Genomic DNA, 21,481 nt, shown 5'->3' with positions numbered 1-21,481 from the left:
TATAGAATTAAGCTGAGAACCATAGTATGCTTAACTTTCAAAACCTTTTTTAATTGATGAGAATCAAAGAAATGGATTTTCATGAATTACTGTGAATGCTGTAATAGTAGTGTAATGTTAATTGCTCAGTCATCTCTGACTCTTTGAGACCCCATTGACTATAGCCCGCCAGGCTCCACTGTCTGTGGGATTTCCCAGACAAGAGTACTAGAGTGGGTAGCCATTCCCTTCTCCAGGAGATCTTCCTGACCCAGGGATTGAACCTGTGTCTCCTGCATCACAGGCAGATTCTTTACATTCTGAGGCACCAGTGAATGCTGTAATCACTAATAATTATATAATATTGATACACTAATAAACACCAGTATTTTGAAACTTACACTATCAGTATCTGTTAATGATATATGTTTGCATTTCACTGCAGTGTAAAGAAGGACTGTAAATATAATTAACCAGGTCTTGAGTAATAAAATGTAATGTCAATGGATTTCCAACATTCTGTATTTTAGTATCTTTAGGGTGATACATACAGTTACGATTATCCTTCTCTAGGAGAAGGGTGGAAATGTGTATAGTTGACCAGGAGTTTAAACTTAAAAAATGGAGTTTTAAGGCCTAGGGATTTTTTTTTCCAGAAACAAGTTTTGTGAAAAATTATTCCTATCCATTTTTTGTAGATGCAAGATATACGGAACCCAGAAGGAACGCACTATAGCTCCCATCCTCAGATGGCAGCCATGAGACCAAGGGCTCAGCCTGCAGACCTCAGGCAGCAGCCGGGAATGATGCCGCATGGCCAGCTCACCACCATCAACCAGTCACAGCTCAGCGCTCAGCTCGGACTTAACGTGGGAGGGGGCAGTGTCCCCCACAACTCACCATCTCCTCCTGGAAGCAAATCTGCGACACCTTCACCATCCAGCTCAGTGCACGAAGACGAGGGTGATGATGCCTCTAAGGTAGGACTTATAAGAAATGCTTGCTGCCTAAAAAAAAAACTGTTCATTAGCACTTCCCCTGACTTCAGGTGGATGGAGGTAATATCATCCAAGTGGGAAGCATTGTGGGGGACTGAATGAGTTAAATCACCTGCTTGTCCAGTTACATTTTTAAGTTCCTAACAGATCCTTTTGGAGAAGGCAGTGGCAACCACTCCAGTAATCTTGCCTGGAAAACCCCATGGACGGAGGAGCCTGGTAGGCTGCAGTCCATGGGGTCGCTAAGAGTTGGACACGACTGAGTGACTTCACTTTCACTTTTCACTTTTCACTTTCATGCATTGGAGAAGGAAATGGCAACCCACTCCACTGTTCTCGCCTGGAGAATCCCAGGGACGGGGGAGCCTGGCGGGGTGCCATCTATGGGGTCGCACAGAGTCAGACACCACTGAAGCCACTTAGCAGCAGCAGCAGCAACAAATCCTTTAAATGAAAATGTACTAAACATAGGAGTAGGTTGCACCCACACAGTACAGGGTCTGCTAGTGAGTAAGGGAGAATAAACAAACATCTAGGACTCAATATCCAAAGTCAGGCTTAATTCACTGCTCATTCAAAAATATCTTTCAATTTAACTGCTTTATTTTAAAAAGGCAATATCCCAGGGTTATAATGATGGGTCTCTGTGTGTGTGATGGTTAGAGAAATCTCTGAGATCATCTGATCCAAACATGTCATATTTAGGATGAAGAAAAGAAGGGTCAGAAGTACTAGATGATGCCCTTCCAGAGAAAGGAAGGGTGCTTCTTTACTTACCTTTTGTTAACACCAGGCCATTATGGTTGTCTGTCTGCATCACCTTAAGTTATCTGTATAAAGATGGGTCTTCGTTGTCCTTATTTTTGGAAAATTAACTACAAAAGTATTTAGCTCTTTAAAGTACTCAAGGCACCCTTGTCAAATGATTGTTTCATAACCAAGTATACTCTCAGTCAAGAACATCAAAATCATCTTTTTATTGCCTTGGTTATCAGTCAGGCGGGCTTCCCTGGTAGCACAGTAGTAAAGAATCCACCTGCAATTCAGGAGAAGAGGGTTCAATCCCTGGGGACAATCCCCTGAAAAAGGAAATGGCAACCAACTCCAGTGTCTTTGCCTGGAAAATCCCATGGACAGAGGAGACTGGTGGGCTACAGTCCGTGGGGTCTCAAAAGAGTCAGACGTGACTTAATCGACTAAAGCACCACGTCACTAAAGCATCTTTCAAATATGACCCCTCGAGGACTCTTGTCCCTGGTTACTGTGGAAAATACTGGCGGCTACATGCATACTTCATATTCCTCCTAATTTTTAATGCACTAATGAATTGTCACTTGTGTCAGTCTTTTGTTTCTTTTCACTTTGTGAGAATTTTGTTTTGGGGAAACAAAAGGCAATACCATGGGATTCTGATCTATACAGTTAACCTAACAATTGCTAGCTACACTGGAGAAGGCAATGGCACCCCACTCCAGTACTCTTGCCTGGAAAATCCCATGGACTGGGGAGCCTGATAGGCTGCAGTCCATGGTGTCGCTAAAAGTCAGACACTACTGAACGACTTCACTTTCACTTTTCACTTTCATGCATTAGAGAAGGAAATGGCAACCCACTCCAGTGTTCTTGCCTGGAGAATCCCAGGGACAGGGGAGCCTGGTGGGCTGCTGTCTATGGGGTCGCACAGAGTCGGACACGACTGAAGTGACGCAGCAGCTGCTACACTAATCTTTTAACAATCCAAATAGTGACACATAGATTTATTCAGCCTGATGTCAAAAGACAAGGCTGCTATGTTGACATTTTATTATTTTCAGTATTCCTGAAGCTCTAACATTTAGGGCGTTAATCCTCGAAGCACCACCAGGGTAGCTAATTCCTAGAGATGGTGAATGACTCCCCTGTGAGCACATCTTTGATAGACATACCAACACATCCAGAGCCACACCCAAGTCATCTCCTTCATCAAACTGTTACACACCATACCAATACCCCTGCCACATCTCCCCAGAGGACCAGCTATGGACAACTAGGGAACACCTTTAGAGCAGAGCCCATGGAAAACTGTTCAGACCTTCCGGTCCTGAGCTGACTCGGCCCCTTTCTTCCTTCCCACAAAAACCGCAATAAGGACTCTGGCCTTTCCCTGCCCTCTCCCATCTCTGCCTCTTGACCCTGTATGGCATGCTGGGCCTCCTGTTTCTGGGTTTGTGTGAGTATAAACTTCTTCTTTCGTGACATTCATTTCCATGACTGCTGTCTGCCGTCCCCGATGAAAACAAATGCCTGATACGTTTTACAGCAGCTACCCAGCTAGATGTGAGCGCCCATGCTGATCCCCTCTCTCCCATGGTCTCTCCCTGTCAGTGAGCCATCCTCTCATGAGGGAAAGAAAAAGAGAAGGAGACTAACTGATAGGACTTGAATAATGTATCAGGCTAGTGAAAGCCTGATCTTTGGCTGATCACTTCAAGGGCAAAATAAATTTTTAAGAAAATGTGTGTTCTTCTAATGGTATCTCCAGCCAGTGAGCACCAGGATCTAAATGTGAACGCCAAGAATCTCTTTGTGGTCAGTGGTTTAGGTGTCGGATTATGCATGGATGATGATTCAAGTTAAATTTCTTAACATAGGTGATATGTACTACATTGCAAGGGGAAAAAATTCATGTTCTACTCATAGGAAGGATCAGTTTGTGCATCTGGATTAGATATTTATCAGTATTCATTGTTTACATTTCAGGAAATTAATGCAAAATTAGCACCTTCTGACAGTAGATTTAATGCAGGATTATTCTTACTTACAAAAGCATTTCCTACACTCTTCAATTTATATGTGTAGCACACTGAGTAGAAATCAGAAGTTCATAGAATTAATACTGATAGATTTCGCCATTTTCTATTGACACATCAGGTCCATATCCTATACTGTTGCTGAGGTATGAATTTGTATGTTATGAGTTTCCAGGCAGGTGTGAAACTTTGCCAGTGAGTATCCTAACCAATCATTTAACTTCCATATCTCAGAGTAATTTATAGCTCGTTACTAATGACCATGTAAATGTTGTGTAGTGGAATATTCTATAGTGATATATTCTTGAATAAGCTATGATGTAAATGTGGATTTCTCAAGAATGCCTTCATTAAGGTGACTTTTTGTCTACACAAATGCTCTCAAGTTCATGTCTAGTTTAAGTGCATTTTCCATCTCAAAAGCTATCTTCCCATTCCAGCTATACACACTATCCTTCACCTTCTCTCCAGTTCAGAATTCCCCTGCCCATTTTTCAACTTATTTTTATTAAATGATTTTAAAAATTCCTCCGATGAAAGTGTTTAAGCATTCTTCATCACTGCCAATTAAATCGGAATTTTCCTTTATGTATGAGAAGGGTTTATGAGGAATGTTGTACTGCAACAGCTCCTGTTAAATGTGAAGTACTGTTTAGTCAAAAGGATCACTTAAATAATTTCTAATAAGAGAGCTAAAAAAGAATATTTAGTCTAACACCTGAAAAAGAAGCATTTAAACCTTCCCTCTTAACACTTTGTGCTCTCTTAAGCGATTGCATATTAATTCCAGTTTATCTAATTGAACAAGTAAATGAAATAACTTTGTTTTGACAGACAGAAATATTGTAAATACATCAGTAAAATAAATTATCACCTTATAAACACTCCCCATGGCCCTGATTGCTATGGAGCTGTGTTGACAGCCTGAAGTCATAAACTAGACATACAGTCAAACATCAGAAAAATATAAACTTGGGTAGCTTATGGTATAAGCCTGTAATCCAGTACGTGTAACACAACAGACACTTTAAGACACTTAAAGTATCTGGCATTTCAACAGTATTTTTAGCACAGTTTTCCCTTTAAGGGAATTATGGGCTAAGAATCACAATACATATTTTTCCATCCTTTTACTTTCAGCTTCTCTGCTGAAAGGATTGTATGTGTCTCTTGTCAGTGGTATATAGTCAAGTTTTTACTTTCAAGTGAAACTGACTTTTAATGACAAAAGTGATGTAATTGTTTGGTTTTAATTATGTTTCTTATGTTTTACCTAATATATTTTGCTGTTATGTTTATTTCTGTATATAAAACCATGCCTGTATCATGTCAAAAAAAAAATGACACTGACCTCATTTACATACATTCACATATTGAATAAATGCTAAAATACTTGGGTTAATTTCTCCATTTAAGTATGTTGCTTTCTATTTGTCTCACATATGTCTATGTTTCTTTTTCTCTTTCTTACCTTCCTTAAGATTGATCTTACTTTTCTCATTTCAATATTTCCCATTTTAAAATCGGAAATTAAATTTTATAATCCTTCTCTTTATTTAGTAACTACTCTTAAAAATGTGTGAAAGTCTAAAATTAACATAAAAATGCATGAAAGTCTAACATTGATCAATATCTTTACCCTTCATAAATTACTTTAACTCTGAATACCCTTCTTTCAATTTATGCTGGAGCAGTTATTGCTATTGTTTATCTTGATTATAATTTAAATTATAAATTATCTTTGAATTAAATGTAATTTTATGAACTTCATAAAATGCTATTTTTGTTGTTTTTACAGTCTTTTTTCTTTAGATTTATTCACATGTAAAAATTTTTTTTTCATCTGACATCATTTTCCCTATGCCTTTGAAATTTTCTCTCATGATGATCTATTGGGAACAAGATTACCTTAAAAACTACTTTAACTAGGAAAAATAATTTTAGATTGATGGTGATTCTCCATTATCATTTGAAGATATCTTACTCCATTGTATTCTGATTAATTTACTTACATCAATTTCCCAGTTCATAATTCAACTTTCAGCTGTATCAAATCTGAAATTAATGCTCATATATTGGGGGTTTAATTTCAATTATTTTATATCTCTAGTTTTATTTGGTTCTTTCTCAAATCTGTTTGCTTTTTTTTTTTAGTTGCTTGCTCTCTATCCATGGATTTAATCTCTTTTGTTCTTTAAGCATTTGTTAATTCCAGTCTGTGAAGCCTTTTGGGGTCTGAGTCTGTTGTCTATTGTTGCCACTGGCCCTTGGTTTTAATGCCTTGATTCATTCTGCTTTTTTTGCTTTTGGAATAAGAGCTGATATTCTTTAGAACTTTATGAGAATTCTATTCGACCTGGTTTGAAAGTGGACTCCTCTAAAGATGGTTTGTGTTTGCTTCTGCCAAGCGGCTTGGACCATTACAATCTAGAGCCACTTCAGGCTTAAAAGTTTTTCAGATCACTAGAGTCATATGTGTTCAGGGTATATATCTTTACAAATGCTGGCTTCTGTTTGTGAATTATCACAAAAGATATTCTTCCCCTTGCCTTCAGAATCATCCTTGCAGGTATTGGGAGGGAACGTGCCAGGCAAATCATTTTATTTCACCCTGCTCAGAAAGTCTAATTTTTTTCAGTCCTGACTTTTAATAGGAACTCTCCCATTAAACATCCCACTTTTTTTGGTCAGTCATGGGCTTTGTCCTCTATCTGCTGTAACTTTGACTCAATTTCACCAGGTTCAGCAGCTGTCTTCAAGACGAAAGTTGGCCTTAGTACTCTGCTTGCTTCTCCGGGTTCTTGCATTTGCTTGTTTTTGCTTTTAAGAGTTTCTTACTAATTTGCTAGTTCATCTAGTATGCATTACCATACTGAACAGAAAGAGAAGGGTTTTTTTTTTTTCCTCAAAGAAAATAGGGTGTCGCTAGAGGAACAATTAAATAAGCCTTAGAAAAGTACTTTTTATTTACTACTGTTCTGAAGGCTAGAAGATTCTAGAATAAAGTAAAAATGGTAGGCAGACAGAAGTGGAGTGAAATCAAGCAGTGCTGGAACCAAATGTCAAGTCACATTGTCTAGCATTAGGACAGAATATTTAAAATTGAGTTTCAAAAGCCTGGTATTTCCCACGTTGAACTGTATTTATCACACAATTATTAAACACTTCACATGATGTAATATGTATGATACTTTTAAGAATTTCTTAGATCCAAGCAACTAATATGTACTCATTTATCAGAAATAAAGTATCCCAGTGGTTAATACCGGAAAAGGCAATGGCACCCCCCTCCAATACTCTTGCCTGGAAAATCCCATGGACGGAGGAGCCTGGTGGGCTGCAGTCCATGGGGTCGCTAAGAGTTGGACACAACTGAGCGACTTCACTTTCGATTTTCACTTTCACGCATTGGAGAAGGAAATGGCAACCTACTCCAGTCTTCTTGCCTGGAGAAACCCAGGGACGGGGGAGCCTGGTGAGCTGCCGTCTATGGGGTCTCATAGAGTCAGACACGACTGAAGCGACTTAGCAGCAGCAGCAGCAGCAGTGGTTAAGATTGAGCTTATTAGCGAAGCAGTTTTGGGGAAAATAGTGTAATTCAGTCAAGCAGCCAGTTAGTACTCAATTCCAAATAATAGTTCCTAAAATCCATTTAAGTAGCTAAATTATACTACAATGTGGTGTTTCCTGGGTGTAAATGTTCTTAGATGATTAAGCATACCTTGATTAAGTCATGGAATAAAGTTCAAGTGAGGCTACAGTGAGCAAGCTCCGGGAGTTGGTGATGGACAGGGAAGCCTGGCGTGCTGCAGTCCAGTGGATCGCAAAGAGTAGGCACTACTGAGCAACTGAACTTAACTGAGGCTACACACAGGTGCCTACCTGGCATTTTATTCATGGGAACTGTGTATCAACAGCTTGTGCATTCTCTGTGAGGCAAGAGGAATTTTTAACCTAAAATAATAAGTAAATGTATCACCCTAGAAAGGTAAATTTAGAAAAGACCAAATAAATCTAACAAAACCAATAAACATAACTAACAGATGTATGTAGTTATAGTCAAATCTTTTCTTCACTTTAAAGTGATTTTTCTAGACAGTAGCCCAAATTTCTTACCTTATATGAGGCCACTGAGTGTTTTTGCGAAAGTCATCCTAAAACAATACCAGAATCAAAAATCCCTAAAAATGAGTCTGTTTTACAAGCTATGAAACATATACAATGCCCTCTGCTTGTGAATCATCTCAAGAGTATAACACTTTATATATAGCTTTCTATAACTGATGTTTTGAGTCATTGAATTAGTTATTATTAATGATAATAATAAACCCAATTGTAAAATGAAAGAGGGATTAAAGCCTTACTGATTTCACAGTAACTAGATGACTTACTTTCCATGCTTATTTGAATTTATTCTCGTAAGGGGATTTTAGATGGCATAGTTTAGAAAGAAAAGAGAGAATGAATTTAAGTAGCAGAATTTTTCAGTTACAGTACCATCACAAAAAGTGCTGTAATATGCCCTGTTTCTATGGCGAAGATTTTATAATATTTACTTTATATGATAAGAGTTATAAGTGGAGTTCTATGTTGTTTGTTCAGCCTATTATGCAGATGGTGCTTGATTAAAATCTATTTTAAACTACAGCAATTACTGCAAGATAGTGTGCATTAAACAGCTCTCCCGGCTCCATTAAAGGCTTTGGGACCGCAGCAGTTTATTTTAAATATGCTTATAGATGTTTCCAACTTCTCCAGGGACATTTCAATATCAGTGATTCTCTTTCCTTGAGTCTTAACTCTACTCTGTATTCTTAAGAAGTGCTATCTAAGTAACACCATTAACACATTGCTTTTTTAAAGTGGAAAATTATTGTTTTATTGTGATAAATAAGTTAAATATATCACTTTAATTAAGCAATAAGACATGACCAGAGGTGGATTACCAAAAGCATAAAGACAACCCTAGGGATTTGGGAAATAGATATCAGTCTAAAAGTTAATACAGGAAGCACAGATATCTTTGTAGAGCTACTGTGAGAGTAGTATGTCTATGCATTTGTGTATGTATTTATTTTTTCCTGGGAGCTTTAATAGAACATGAAACAAGTCCATGGGTAATAAGGATTACAGGTAAGGCCTCAGTCCAGACATATTCTTAGTTGCTATGATTTTCAAACAACTTTTGTATATGTTTCAGATGTCCTTTTCCTTGTCATTCTAAGCCTTTGCCCACCACTGTAGAATGCAGGTGGAAACATGTGGTGACCCAATGCATGTAAGACTCCATACTGATGTTGTGAGGTTGGAAAGATTAACAGGACCTTGTTCTTACTCTCAATGTGCTTGTCATTGTGGAGACTTTATATTTTTGCATTCTATGGTCCATCTGTATTGTCAAGATCATGACATTGGAATTAAATTTAACTCTTCTAGTCTTAGAACCCAAGTAACTCTAGAAATGTTATACTCTAAAACAGTGTCCTGTACGTGATGCTGTACAGTCCTTACAGTAGCCACAAGTCCTGTGTGACTGTGTACATTTAAATCTAATTAAAATTAAATTTAAAAATCTAGTTCCTCACTTGCTGTAGCTTAGCATACTAAGCTACACGTGGCTAGTGCCTACCTTCAGACAGTACAGAGAACATTTCCATCTTCCTAGAAAATTCCATGAGATAGTACTGCTCTAGACTACAGTAGTCAGTGTCTCTGGGAAAATTAGGCCATAAAATTATAAACTTTCATCCATTCAGACAATACTCAAAATTAAGGTCCAGGGACATATTACAAATCCATTTAGCTCATTTTCTCACCACAATCGTGTTTATCATCATTGTGTTCATTCCAAATAGTTGATGGTCAGAAAGGCCAGGTGTCCTTCAAAATGCAATCCATTCCTGGCATGTAAGTGGATCCAAATTATAGCAGCATATCTTTCTTTGGGGAGGTTTTGTATATGAGAAATGATCGTGTGGTTTTCAAATACGTGATGAAACTACAGCCAGAAAGTAGGCCTGACAAATTCCCAGTTCATTATACAGTCTAAAATAACAGCTCACTTCTGTACCTTTCCAAATACAAGTCAAAGGCAAAGTGAAAAATAAGACCTCCACAATTAGGTGGTAATGCCCAGTGTTCAGAGCCCCCCGCCCCCCACCATATCAGGTGGTAATGGCCAGTGCTCACATGGCAGACAGCCTTTCACTTCATACAGCACTGCCCACATGTGTGGGTGCATTAGACAGCCAACCACAGCAGGGGATTTGTATCCTGTTTTATTGCTTTCTAAAAGCAAAGACATTATACATACCCAGTAAGCCTTTATGCAAGGAACACTGAGCAATATAACAATGATTCCCTTCAAAGCATATTTTATTTTTTAAAACTATTTCATACGTAATTTTTATTTTTGTGTTCTCCTCTTACACCAGCTTTTGGTGAAAGGGCATTATTTTAAGCCATAGTTTGGCTCTATGAGGGCAGTTTTATAAGTGGTCAGAATATTATGATCTAAGAATACAGTTTTAGTGAGCTAATTGAATTACTGAAGAAAAGGCGGTGATTCTTAAGAAATAAATATTTTATGTGTGCCCTGTAGATTAGTCCACTCAGATGCCAGTTTTCTTGCATGACAGATAATTCAGCCTAAGATTAACCATGAGTATTTAAAAGGAGAGTGCAAAAAAAATTTTTTTAATAAATAAATAAAAGGACAGTATATCAACACGCTCTCACTTTCAGAAATCGCAGAGACAAAGCTGATGTAATGTTATGAGATTGGCCAGTGGTCTGGCCATAATGGAGGATGACACCCCGGCTTCAAGCTTGGTGCCTCTCAGGTACACTGTCAGATACACAGGTGAAGCCTCGGGGTGACCCTCCATAGTACATAAATGATGTCTGCTAAGCCTTGAAAATAGGGAGGCAGAAATCATAAAATGCTTGTTTCTTCTAAAGGAGAAGACTGCATCTGGCTAACCCTGTTAATAAAGACAAGCCAGGAAAATAGGGGAAGCCTCCAGAAAGCCAACCAAATTGATTGGCTGCATGGACTTGTTTAGAGATTGCTATAGGGTTGCTATCAAAACAGTTATATGTGTTGTGTCAAAACAGTAGCTTGTGGTTTCTGTATGCTTGACACTTAGAGCATCTATCTCACTGGCCATAGCCGGTGCTCCTGCTTCTGCAGAGACTCCCTAGAAAGGAGGGCCACGTTTTCCAGTAGTAAGTTAACTGTCCTACCTGCTACCATGTGTGTCACATGAATCCAGCAGATCTGAAACGTGCCCCATGTCATCCAAATACTGATTCAAAAAGTAAGACAGCCTCTTCAATAAATGGTGCTGGGAAAACTGGACAGCTACATGTAAAAGTGAAATTAGAACATTTCCTAACACCATACACAAAGATAAACTCAAAATGGATTAAAGACCTAATTGTAAGACCAGAAACTATAAAACTCCTAGAGGAAAACATAGGCAGAACACTTGATGACATAAATCAAAGCGAGACCCTCTATGACCCACCTCCTAGAGTAAGGGAAATAAAAACAAAAGTAAACAAGTGGGACCTGATTAAACTTAAAAGCTTTTGCATAGCAAAGGAAGCTATAAGCAAGGTGAAAAGACAGCCCTCAGAATGGGAGAAAATAATAGCGAATGAAACAACTAACAAAGAATTAATTTCCAAAATATACAAGCAGCTCATACAATTCAATGCTAGAAAAACAAACAACCCAAGCAAAAAGTGGGAACAAGACCTAAACAGACATTTCTCCAAATAAGACATACAGATGGCTAACAAACACATGAAAAGATGCTCAACATTGCTTATTATTAGAGAAATGAAATCAAAACCACAATGAGATATCACCTCACACCGGTCAGAATGGCCATCATCAAAAAGTCTACAAACAATAAATGCTGGAGAAAAGGGAACGCTCTTGCACTGTTGGTGGGAATGTAAATTGACACAGCCACTATGGAAGACCGTATGCAGATTCCTTAAAAAACTAGTAATAAAATCACCATATGACCCAGCAATCCCACTCCTAAGCATATACCCCAAGGAAACCAAAATTGAAAAAGACACATGTATCCCATTGTTCATTGCAGCACTATTTACAATAGCTAGAACATAGAAGCAACCTAGATGTCCATTGACAGATGAATGGATAAAGAAGTTGTAGTACCTATACATAATAGAATATTATTCATCCATAAAAAGAAATGCATTTGAGTCAGTTCTGATGAGGTGGATGAACCCAGAACCTATTTTACAGAGTGAGGTGAGTCAGAAAGAGAAAGATGAGTATCGTATTCTAACACACATAGCAGAATCTAGAAAAATAGTATGGAAGAATTAATTTACAGGGCAGCAGTAGAGAAACAGACATAGAGAATAGATTTATGGACATGGGGAGAGGGGAGGAGAGCGTGAGATGTATGGAGAGAGTAACATGGAAACTTACATCGCCATATGTAAAATAGATAGCCAATGGGAATTCTTATATGGCTCAGGACACTCGGACGGGCTCTGTATCAACCTAGAGGGGTGGGACGGGGAGGGAGATGGAAGGGGATATATGTATACCTATGGCTGACTCATGTTGAGGTTTGACAAAAAACAGCAAAATTCTGTAAAGCAATCATCCTTCAATAAAAAAATAAATTAAAAAAAAGTAAGGAAGCATAAAGATCAGCCGTTCAAACACAATTTTAGACAGTGGAATATGGAAACAATTTAAATTATTCAGGGGAAATCTTTTAATAAAAACATTTGCAGTGAGTCATAGGAAATTTCTCTATGTAACTGACAATCAATTATTTCTACAAAGATTGATATAATCTGCAGTCATGGAGATTTCAGTGTGTCAGATCTGAAATCTTGAAAAGTGAAACTTTTTCCATTAAAATTTATAGGGAGCCCAGGTAAATATTCCATGTGGATAAGCATTTATTTTCATACACTGTGTCCCCATTGTCTACATATTCCAATCCTTGATGAAATATGACCTCCAATGTCATGATCCTTTCACTTTTAGCATTCTTCATTATGGTCTTTCTTAAATCCTCTTTATTTCTCTTCTTGATATTTTATTGTTTTGAATATAGAAATAGTTATGTTTAGAAAATTTGGAAGTTATAAAGCATACAAAGAAGATAAAGATGTCAAATAGCAATGGTTTTTATGCATTCAAAATTCAGAGGAAATGAACTTGACAGTCATCCACCCACAATTGTTACTAGAAACCCTGCATCTTAAGAGATTCCCTAAATAAAAATTCACAGGAGAAGACAGTCTACAGCAAAAAAAAAAAAAAAAAAGTCAGGTACACTACCAGTTAGTGGCCAGGTAGAGGAGGATGGGCCTAAAAATGATTCTAGAAACAGTGAGGAAGGCAAGGTAGGCATAAAATCCGAAGACTATGATGAGCTTTGGAAGAGACAGGACACTCGCAGTGAGAAATCAAGTCAGGGGAAGACTGAAAAGTCCCCTGGATTTATCTTTGTGGTCCTTGGTGACCTTTTTGAGAGCCTAAGTGATGGGAAGGCACAGTGAGTTGCCTGCAGTCAGCATAACCACTTGGAGGAGTCTGACTGTGAAGAGAAGAAAAGCTGTGGCTCTGTGTAGCCTTGGGGCAAAGAGAAGCTTTGCTTGTCTGTTTGTTGCATGTCTGAAGTATCAAAAGGCAGTTGGAGGAGTAGAGTTAAGGTTGACTAAAGCCAGTGTCTCCTGCTCTTAGACTCTGTGATGTAATCAGTATAGAGCTAAAGCCTGGACATGAGGGTATTATTTAAAAGTTTCCCAGGTGATTCTAACATTCAACCATTGAGAATGAGCATCGAGGTTGTATTTACCTACGTGTTTAGTTTAGAGCCGTTACCCCAGTTTGCCCAGTATCCGCTCAGTCCAGTCCCAGCATTCTTGTCCTTTGGCTCATTAACCTGAGGACCAGTCATCTCACAGGATCACCTGAAACCCTTCCTGGGGAAGTCACTTTCTAGTGTTGATCTATGTCAGTCTGTCTGCTAGGTTCAGAGCCTCCTGTCCCCAAAGGGTTGTTTATCTACTTCAACTGACAGTTTTGAAACAATAATCTATTCCATAGTTTTTTAACTAAAGACAAAGCCAAAGAATTCGCTTAGTTTTTTTTTTGTTTGTTTGTTTTTCCTGTCTCTGGTTCTCAGGGCATATCTTTTAAGCCATGACCATATGGCATCACAAATTAGTGTTGAGGTCATTTCTTTCCATTCATTCAGTAAAAAGTTATTACTGTGTCATAATTAACATCTGAATACCATTTTAAAATTTTGACCATATTACATATATATCATCTCAGTAATCACACAATGGCATTGCAACTGATTTGCAGTAGAGGAAATGGAGGCCCAGAAAAATAATGTAGCTTACCAAGATTTCACAGATAAACAGCTAAACAGAGGACGTGAGTGTGGATCTTCTGATGTTACATCCACCAGCCTCTCAGGAGCTCACACTTCGTATCCAATGGTGGCTGTTATTTAACACAGATTACCTTGCCTGGCAATTTATCTGAATAAGATACATATTGCATGTTTGCCAAGAAGAGAAAAGCAACAGCCATCACAGCAATAGAAGTGATGGTGCAGAACCTCCCTGATAATGGTGACTTCATCAGGGCACAGTGCATGGGGGCCCTTGTGCTGGTGGGAGAGGCAGGTGGAAAGAGACAGCACTACTCAGTACTCATGTAGACTCATATAATTCTAGAACTAGAAAGAAATTGTAGCCCAGACATCTCATTCTATAGATGTTGATAAAGTGACATCACATATTAACTAGTTAGTATCCAAGTTCAAATGCAGATGTCTAAAATACATTGTATTTTTTCCCACTTGCATCAGAATAACAATTTAGATTATCCAGATATTCATACTCAAGGACAATGGGAAGAAATGGAATCTTTCCTTAAACTGAGTGTTAAAGCTGTGCTAGAAATGTCTAGATTTGAGAGTCTAGTTTCCAGAGATGCACTCTCCAATATGGTAACCACTAGCCACATTTAGCTATTTAAATTTAAAGCAATTAAAATTGTATAAAATTTAAAATTTTGTTTCTTATTCCTGCTGGCTGCATTTCATATGCTCATTAGTTATGTGTCGCTAGTGGCAACTATATTGAATAGCACAGATTTTAGAACTTTACCCCCTTAGCAGAAAGTTCTGTTGGACAGCACTGACCTAGGGTCTGGATTATGCCATTCTAAGCCATGAGCATTACTAGGATTTCCCAGCAGCATTCCACAGACCTAAGTGCAACACCAGGAGCCAGTCAACTTTATTCATTGGATATGTTGCCCACTATCATTTAAAAATCAAAATTAGGGGCATCCTTGGTGGCTCAGTGATGGAGAGTATGCCTGCCAATGCAAGAGACACAGGTTCAGTCCCTGGGCCAGGAGGATCCCACGGGCTTCAGAGCAGCTGAACCGGTGGGCCACAACTACTGAGCCTGTGCTCTGGGGCTTGGGAGCCACAACCACTGAGGCTCGCACGCCTAAGAGCCCTTGCTTCCCAACAAGAGAAGCCATCACAGTGATAAGCCCTCACATCGCAACTGGAGGGTGGCCCCCACTCACCACAACTAGAGAAAAGCCCACAGTGGGAAAACCCAGCCCAGTCAAAAAAAAAAAATCATAATTAGGAACAAAAGGATAAACTCCCCCAAAGAAAGCAGGTTGGATTGTTCATACAGTGGGGTTACTACAGGAGGAATCTCCTGCTGACTATCACAGTGCTGCTCGTCATTCAGTTCCTGCAGGAGAAAAAGGCAAAGCTGAGAGAGTTAAGGTATAATATCTAACAGTACAATAGTATTATAAAGAGAATCAGTAAGATTGTGTTAAAGCTATGTAAATTAGGCTGGAAGAGGATGAATATGAAAATTACATGAAATTAGAAGTTTTACTTGAAAAACAGAAAAAACAAAACCAAGTGGCCCTTAGAAATGTCTGTGTTTGTGTGATGTGTATGGGTGAGTATACCTGGGTAAGTTTCAAGGAAGAGCAATCTGCCCCTAAATTTGTTTAGTTCTTCTATAATTCAGATTTTGTTTTATTTCAGATCAATGGTGGAGAGAAACGACCTGCCTCTGACATGGGGAAAAAACCAAAAACCCCCAAAAAGAAGAAGAAGAAGGACCCTAATGAGCCACAGAAGCCAGTGTCTGCCTATGCGTTATTCTTCCGTGATACTCAGGCTGCCATCAAGGGCCAAAATCCAAATGCTACCTTTGGTGAAGTTTCTAAAATTGTGGCTTCCATGTGGGATGGTTTGGGTGAAGAGCAAAAACAGGTAAGAAAAGATACAAAATGGATGATTCAACACGATTTGAGAAAGTGTGTGCATCCTAAAGAAATGGCTTCTGAGGTCGTTTGGTGTGTGCTGGTGTGTGTGTGTGTGTGTGTGTAGTAGCTCCAGTCATGTCCTACTCTTTATGACCCTGCGGACTGTAGCCTGCCAGGCTCCTCTGTCCATGAAATTCTCCAGACAAGAATACTGGAGTCAGTTGCCATTCCGTCCCAGGGATCAAACCTATGTCTCTTATGCCTCCAGCACTGGCAGGAAAGTTCTTTACCACTAGCACCACGTGGGAAGCCTGGTCATTGGGTGAATTCCTCGGATACTAGAGCTAAGGCTGAGAATGTGCCCCACCAGAACCAGACTTCAGGGGACTCTGACATGGTTTTACATTCCTTTATTGCTGTTATAAATAGCATCTTAGTTCCTTTGTTTCAAAGTTTATATGGTGTAGTTACTTTTGGAAGGGCTTCTACATATCCAAGCCAGAATTACCTCATTCCTTAACGCTGCCAATGTGATCCTAAAGACAGAAAAAAAAAAAACACTAAAAGCATTTTGAAAACTGTCCACACCTCTCTTCAGCACTTAGTATTTACTCTTTTGTCATCAAAACTCTCTTTGCTCTTTGCTAAATGAACCTTGAATTTAAGGATCTCTACCCTTAGCCATTCCCTAAAGACTGCTGGAGTATGTTATTCAATCCCTCTTGTACCATATTGCTAGGCTGTATTAAATGGGCCCAGATACCTGATTATTTTCTCCTCTTGTGGATTGCCATGGTGTGACTGAGGACCACACTGGTGGGGAGCAGGGGCATGAGACACTTTGTATCTCAGCCACAGTGTAAGTCATCCAGAAGGTCTTAAGGAGGATGGGAATCATGGAAAAGAGTCTTATCCATCTCTTTGCGATTCTGTGGACGGTAGCCCACCAGGCTCTTCTGTCCATGGAGTTCTCCAGGCAAGAATACTGGTGTGGTTAGCCATTTCCTTCTCCAGAGGATTCCCAACCCAGGGATCAAACCCTGGTCTCCTACATTGCAGGCAAGTTCTCAGGCTGTCTGAGCCACCAGGGAAACCCATGTGTAGACAGAACCCACTTCAACAAAGAAACAGTATTTGATCGCAGATTTCTAGATTTCCAGGACTAGATTGCCATTGTCACCATCTAGAATTTCATTATCATGAAGGAAAAATTAGACAAGCATTATCATTAAAGTGCAGTCACTGGATGTGGATGAAGTGGTTGCAGCTTTAGCTACTACAGAATACTGAACTGCATTCATGATGGGTTAGTCTCATATTGGATTCTTAACAGAGACTTTTACCTCTCCTCCTCAGGTCCAGGGAAGTATGTAAGAAAGAGAACATCTCAAACCTGTGTACATCTCTAAGAACCTATATATCGTAGTATCTGTCAGCATCTACAATGTATATTGTGTTTTATATTCTAACAACAGTTTTACATGATTTATTTCATTTGTTCAGCACAGTATTCATAGATGCTGTTTTCTGAATTTCACAGGTTATGAAATGGGGCCAGATAGTTAAATTCAGTCACTTATCCATTCAACAAAGATTTATTGAGTGTTTACTGTGTGCCCCAGGCACTTTTCTAGACACTGTGGGGGCGAGCTGAGAACAGACAGAGTCCCATTCGTTGATTGATTTGTCTAGGACTACACACCGTGACTAGAACTTATCATTCAACCTACAGTTCTTTTCTAACCAATTTATAAAAACAATTATAGCTGTAATGGTAAAACCAGCTGCTAACAAAACATTAGCTGAACCTACTTCTCCAGTTCTCTCCAACCCCCCTATACTGTAAGTCAAAGCTGTCCTGTACAGTCTGAAATCTACACATTATGTCCTTTTCAAGATTGCCAGTCCCCGCAAAGGGCTTCACAGAAAAGCACAGCCCTGCCGTGTGGAGCTCTGCTACAAGAGTCGTCTCTGAGGATGGAAACCGTAGCACGGAAATGCTCTCTGTGTGTGAGATTAAAATACCCAACTCACAAATAGATTGGTTGACACTATATTTTGTGATTCCACTGAAAACCTAATGTAGTTTTTTGAGACTTCAGAGCCGGTTTCTATCCTAACTTGGATCAGTTTGCTCTCACACTCCCAAAGCCAAAGTGTGGCTCCCCACTGACGTTGGAGACACACGGTGGAATTCTACGCCGGGTCTTATTCACGGATTGAGAAACTGAGTGCACCTCCACCAGGAACCCCAGCCCACCCCTGTCCTGCTCTACCCTGGCCTGGGCACCAGCACGTACCTCCCTCCCTGCTCAGACAGCCCCTGTGTGTAGTCGTGGATAGGGGCCAGGCTTCAGTGCTATAAACTCTTGCTTTGTGAGATAGAATTTGCCAGAGGAGACATCCAGAATGTGATTGCCTTCCCTAGTGACTGTGATGGCAACTTGTAATCAGAGGACATTAGTGATCCCTTCTGTGACCTGGCAGCGAGCTGGGGGTGCTGCTCAAAGGCTCACATGCGCTCCTTTGGTTTTATGTCAAGAAATTTCAGTTGCCAGTGCTACCACCGATCTGACTCCTCTTACCTGTTTTTCTAACCCTGTATATCTTTTCCTAATTACTTCCCACATTTACTAGAGGAGCTTAAATGGGGGAGGTCTACACAGCTCTTTCCTAGCCCACGATCAAATCCTTTACATTATCAATTCAAGGTCAGTGCCTGTACCCATGTTTCTAGTGGAAAGAATAATGTTCTTATGATGAAAACTGGGTAGTTCCTCAAGGCAACAAATATAAAGCTTCAGAATTTCCCCACTAATTCTAATACGGTCTTTTATTTTTATTATAGCAAGAGGGGAACACTGAGATAATATTCCACATTTTTGGTCTGACCAGGTAAGGTCTTTACAGACCCAAAGAATATGAGAGTCACTATTCTCCAGTGTCGTGCTAAAAAGAGAAATGACTCCCATTCTCCCATTCTGCCTTTCAAACTCAGCTCTGAGCCTTTCTAATGGAAGTAGGATCACAATTATGACATAATACTTAAGGCTTTTTAATTGTATATTGTGATAACAAAACACTTTCCTCTTTCTCTTTTGTTTCCAATTTAATATGTAACTTGTAATGAGTCTGTCTTTGGGTTCTCTCTTAATAGAAATAGTTGGGGGGTTGAAGAATGTGTTTTATAAATAAAAAATGAGATTATATAATAGCTGACCCTATTTGGGGGCTTCCCAGGTGGCCCTAATAGTAGAGAAACCACCTGCCAATGCAGGAGACCTAAGAGATGTGATGTCGATCCCTGGGTTGGGAAGCTCCCCCGGAGGAAATAATGGGAACCCACTTCAGTATTCTTGCCTAGAGAGCCCTGTGGACAGAGGAGCCTGGCTGACCATAGTCCATGGGGTCACAAAGAGTTGGACACAACTGAAGCAACTTAGCATAGCACAGACCCTATTTAACTCACTGAGTATTATAAAGCAATTTCCATAATCAAAGTGCAGTTGTTTAAGAAAATTATTCTAAGATTACTTAGGGAGATATATTAATAGAAATAACTTTTTCTCTTATGGAGAAGTTAGTATTTTAACACTCAAGCACCATTACCAAAACAAGGTACTGGGATCAGTTTGAGTCACTTGAGATAGTTTGTCCCCATGCCTTACGTTCCTTTGACTTGACAGGGGTTCAGCATAGTTTATCCTTTCCTCTTAAAAGATGATCTTGCTTAATAAAGATAGTGAAACCACAGAGTATGTCAAAAAGGGTGGTTTTTGACATATACAGGTGCAAGTCCGTCCCAGGGACAAGCAGGGAGAGGGTTCAGTGAGTGAGAGCAGATGCCTCGCTTATGGAAGGGACATACTGCATCAGCTGGGCCTGCCGTGCGCCACGTGGCAGCCCCTCTCTTACAGTTTGCTGGGAATTGCCCGCAAAGCGCACATGCCCACCTAGAATGCACGTTTTGGGCATCAAGAGAATTTCAGCAAAATATCCAAAAGTGTTATTATGGTGTTTTACCACCTGTTCTTCCCCTTTATGTTGACTCATGGTGCCAACATAATATCTCTGTTTCAAACTTAATTTAATTGTATTTTACTCTCATTTAATATTCAAATTGGAGAGCACACATACTGCTATGTATTTTTAAAGGAATGTTACTGGAGCCAGTTAGAGGCAGACCATTAAACTTCAAAATTTAGGACAAATGTGCATGTTGCAGAACAGCCCCCACGTGATGCTGCTGGCTTTGTGTAGGCAGCTGGTTCAAGGAGAAGGCTAGGATTTCATGCACCACCATTGTTCAGAAATCCCGTTGTCATAATAGCCCACAATTATGAACAGCTCCAAATATAAACACAAACTGGGGAAAATGGGCAAAATTATTGATGACTTATTAGGGGCTCAGAAAATTACAATATTTAAGGAAAAACAGCTATTAGTGAGATTACAATTGAATGTTTTCTTGCCAGCCAGAGGGAACAGGACTAATGGGGCTGCTGTGTCTGTGTGTGTCACATGCTTCCTCTTTGTGGAGTCTAGACGGGGCTAAGAAGCCACTGCAGATGGGCAGGTCTTTATTTTCAGAAGCCCTGGAAAGGGAGGAACTATATGTACTTTGATTTCTGTAAAGAATCTCTCAAAGAAGAGAAATCAAAAGGAAGCTAAAAGAAGTGATAAAAATCCTCCAGAAACACAAAACCTCCCTTATGAGTTGTTCCTACCAAAGCCACTAAACAAACTTGACATATCAGCGTCTCCATTTGAATACTTTCGAAGATGGGGCTGAATCTGGAAGGGGAACGGGATTGTGTTTGGGATTCCAACAGAAGGTTTTAAATGCTAACGAATCCTACGACAGTGGAGAACCTGGTTCAGAGACATAGTAAGTCGTTTCCAAAAGGCACCAGCTAGAGAAAAGGAAATAAAACATAAGTGTGACGGTGATGTTGGTCTTCGCTACTTATCTTTCATTGACTGGAACCTACAGAGAAAGAAAAATAATAATGTAACAAGATCATTCCCTTTATATGAGACTCCTTGGAGTTTGAGCAACCCTCAGCATCTTTGTTTATGAAGGTCCAGCTGAATTTCCTATATTTCCCTATTATTCTGAATTCTGTGATTCTGGTCATCAAAGTCAAACCCCACTAAATTAAAGAGTCCGTCCAGCTTTGAAGCAGAAGGGATCGGTCCAACGAGCTATAAAGCATTCTTGGTTCCTTTTTAGCCGCGGAAAGTCAGCTCCTAAGTGGGAAAGGAAAGTCACCTTAAATCAGAACCAGATGTAAATTACTAAATGAACCTTAAGTTCCTAATTGGAGACACAGTTGGGCTGTAATACATTTAGCAAATTACAAACAAAATGTTCTTGTTTACAT

At 39.5% G+C, this 21,481-nt stretch overlaps 1 protein-coding gene across 4 annotated transcripts in view; it reads left to right on the top strand.

Annotated features, from left to right (window-relative positions):
- Positions 1-21,481, top strand: part of TOX (thymocyte selection associated high mobility group box) — a 312,131-nt gene that overhangs the window by 252,489 nt on the left and 38,161 nt on the right. For all 4 annotated transcript variants that reach the window (XM_027561033.1, XM_027561034.1, XM_027561032.1 and 1 more), the window contains 2 exons: positions 678-959; positions 15,874-16,104. In XM_027561033.1, the coding sequence (XP_027416834.1) occupies positions 678-959; positions 15,874-16,104 (513 nt within the window). The remainder of the gene's footprint in view (positions 1-677; positions 960-15,873; positions 16,105-21,481) is intronic.

The sequence above is a fragment of the Bos indicus x Bos taurus genome, chromosome 14, assembly GCF_003369695.1.
Source record: "Bos indicus x Bos taurus breed Angus x Brahman F1 hybrid chromosome 14, Bos_hybrid_MaternalHap_v2.0, whole genome shotgun sequence".
Classification (NCBI taxonomy): domain Eukaryota; kingdom Metazoa; phylum Chordata; class Mammalia; order Artiodactyla; family Bovidae; genus Bos; species Bos indicus x Bos taurus.
The sequence above is the reverse complement of the archived record's forward strand: the minus strand, read 5'-3'. Positions and strand labels throughout refer to the sequence as shown.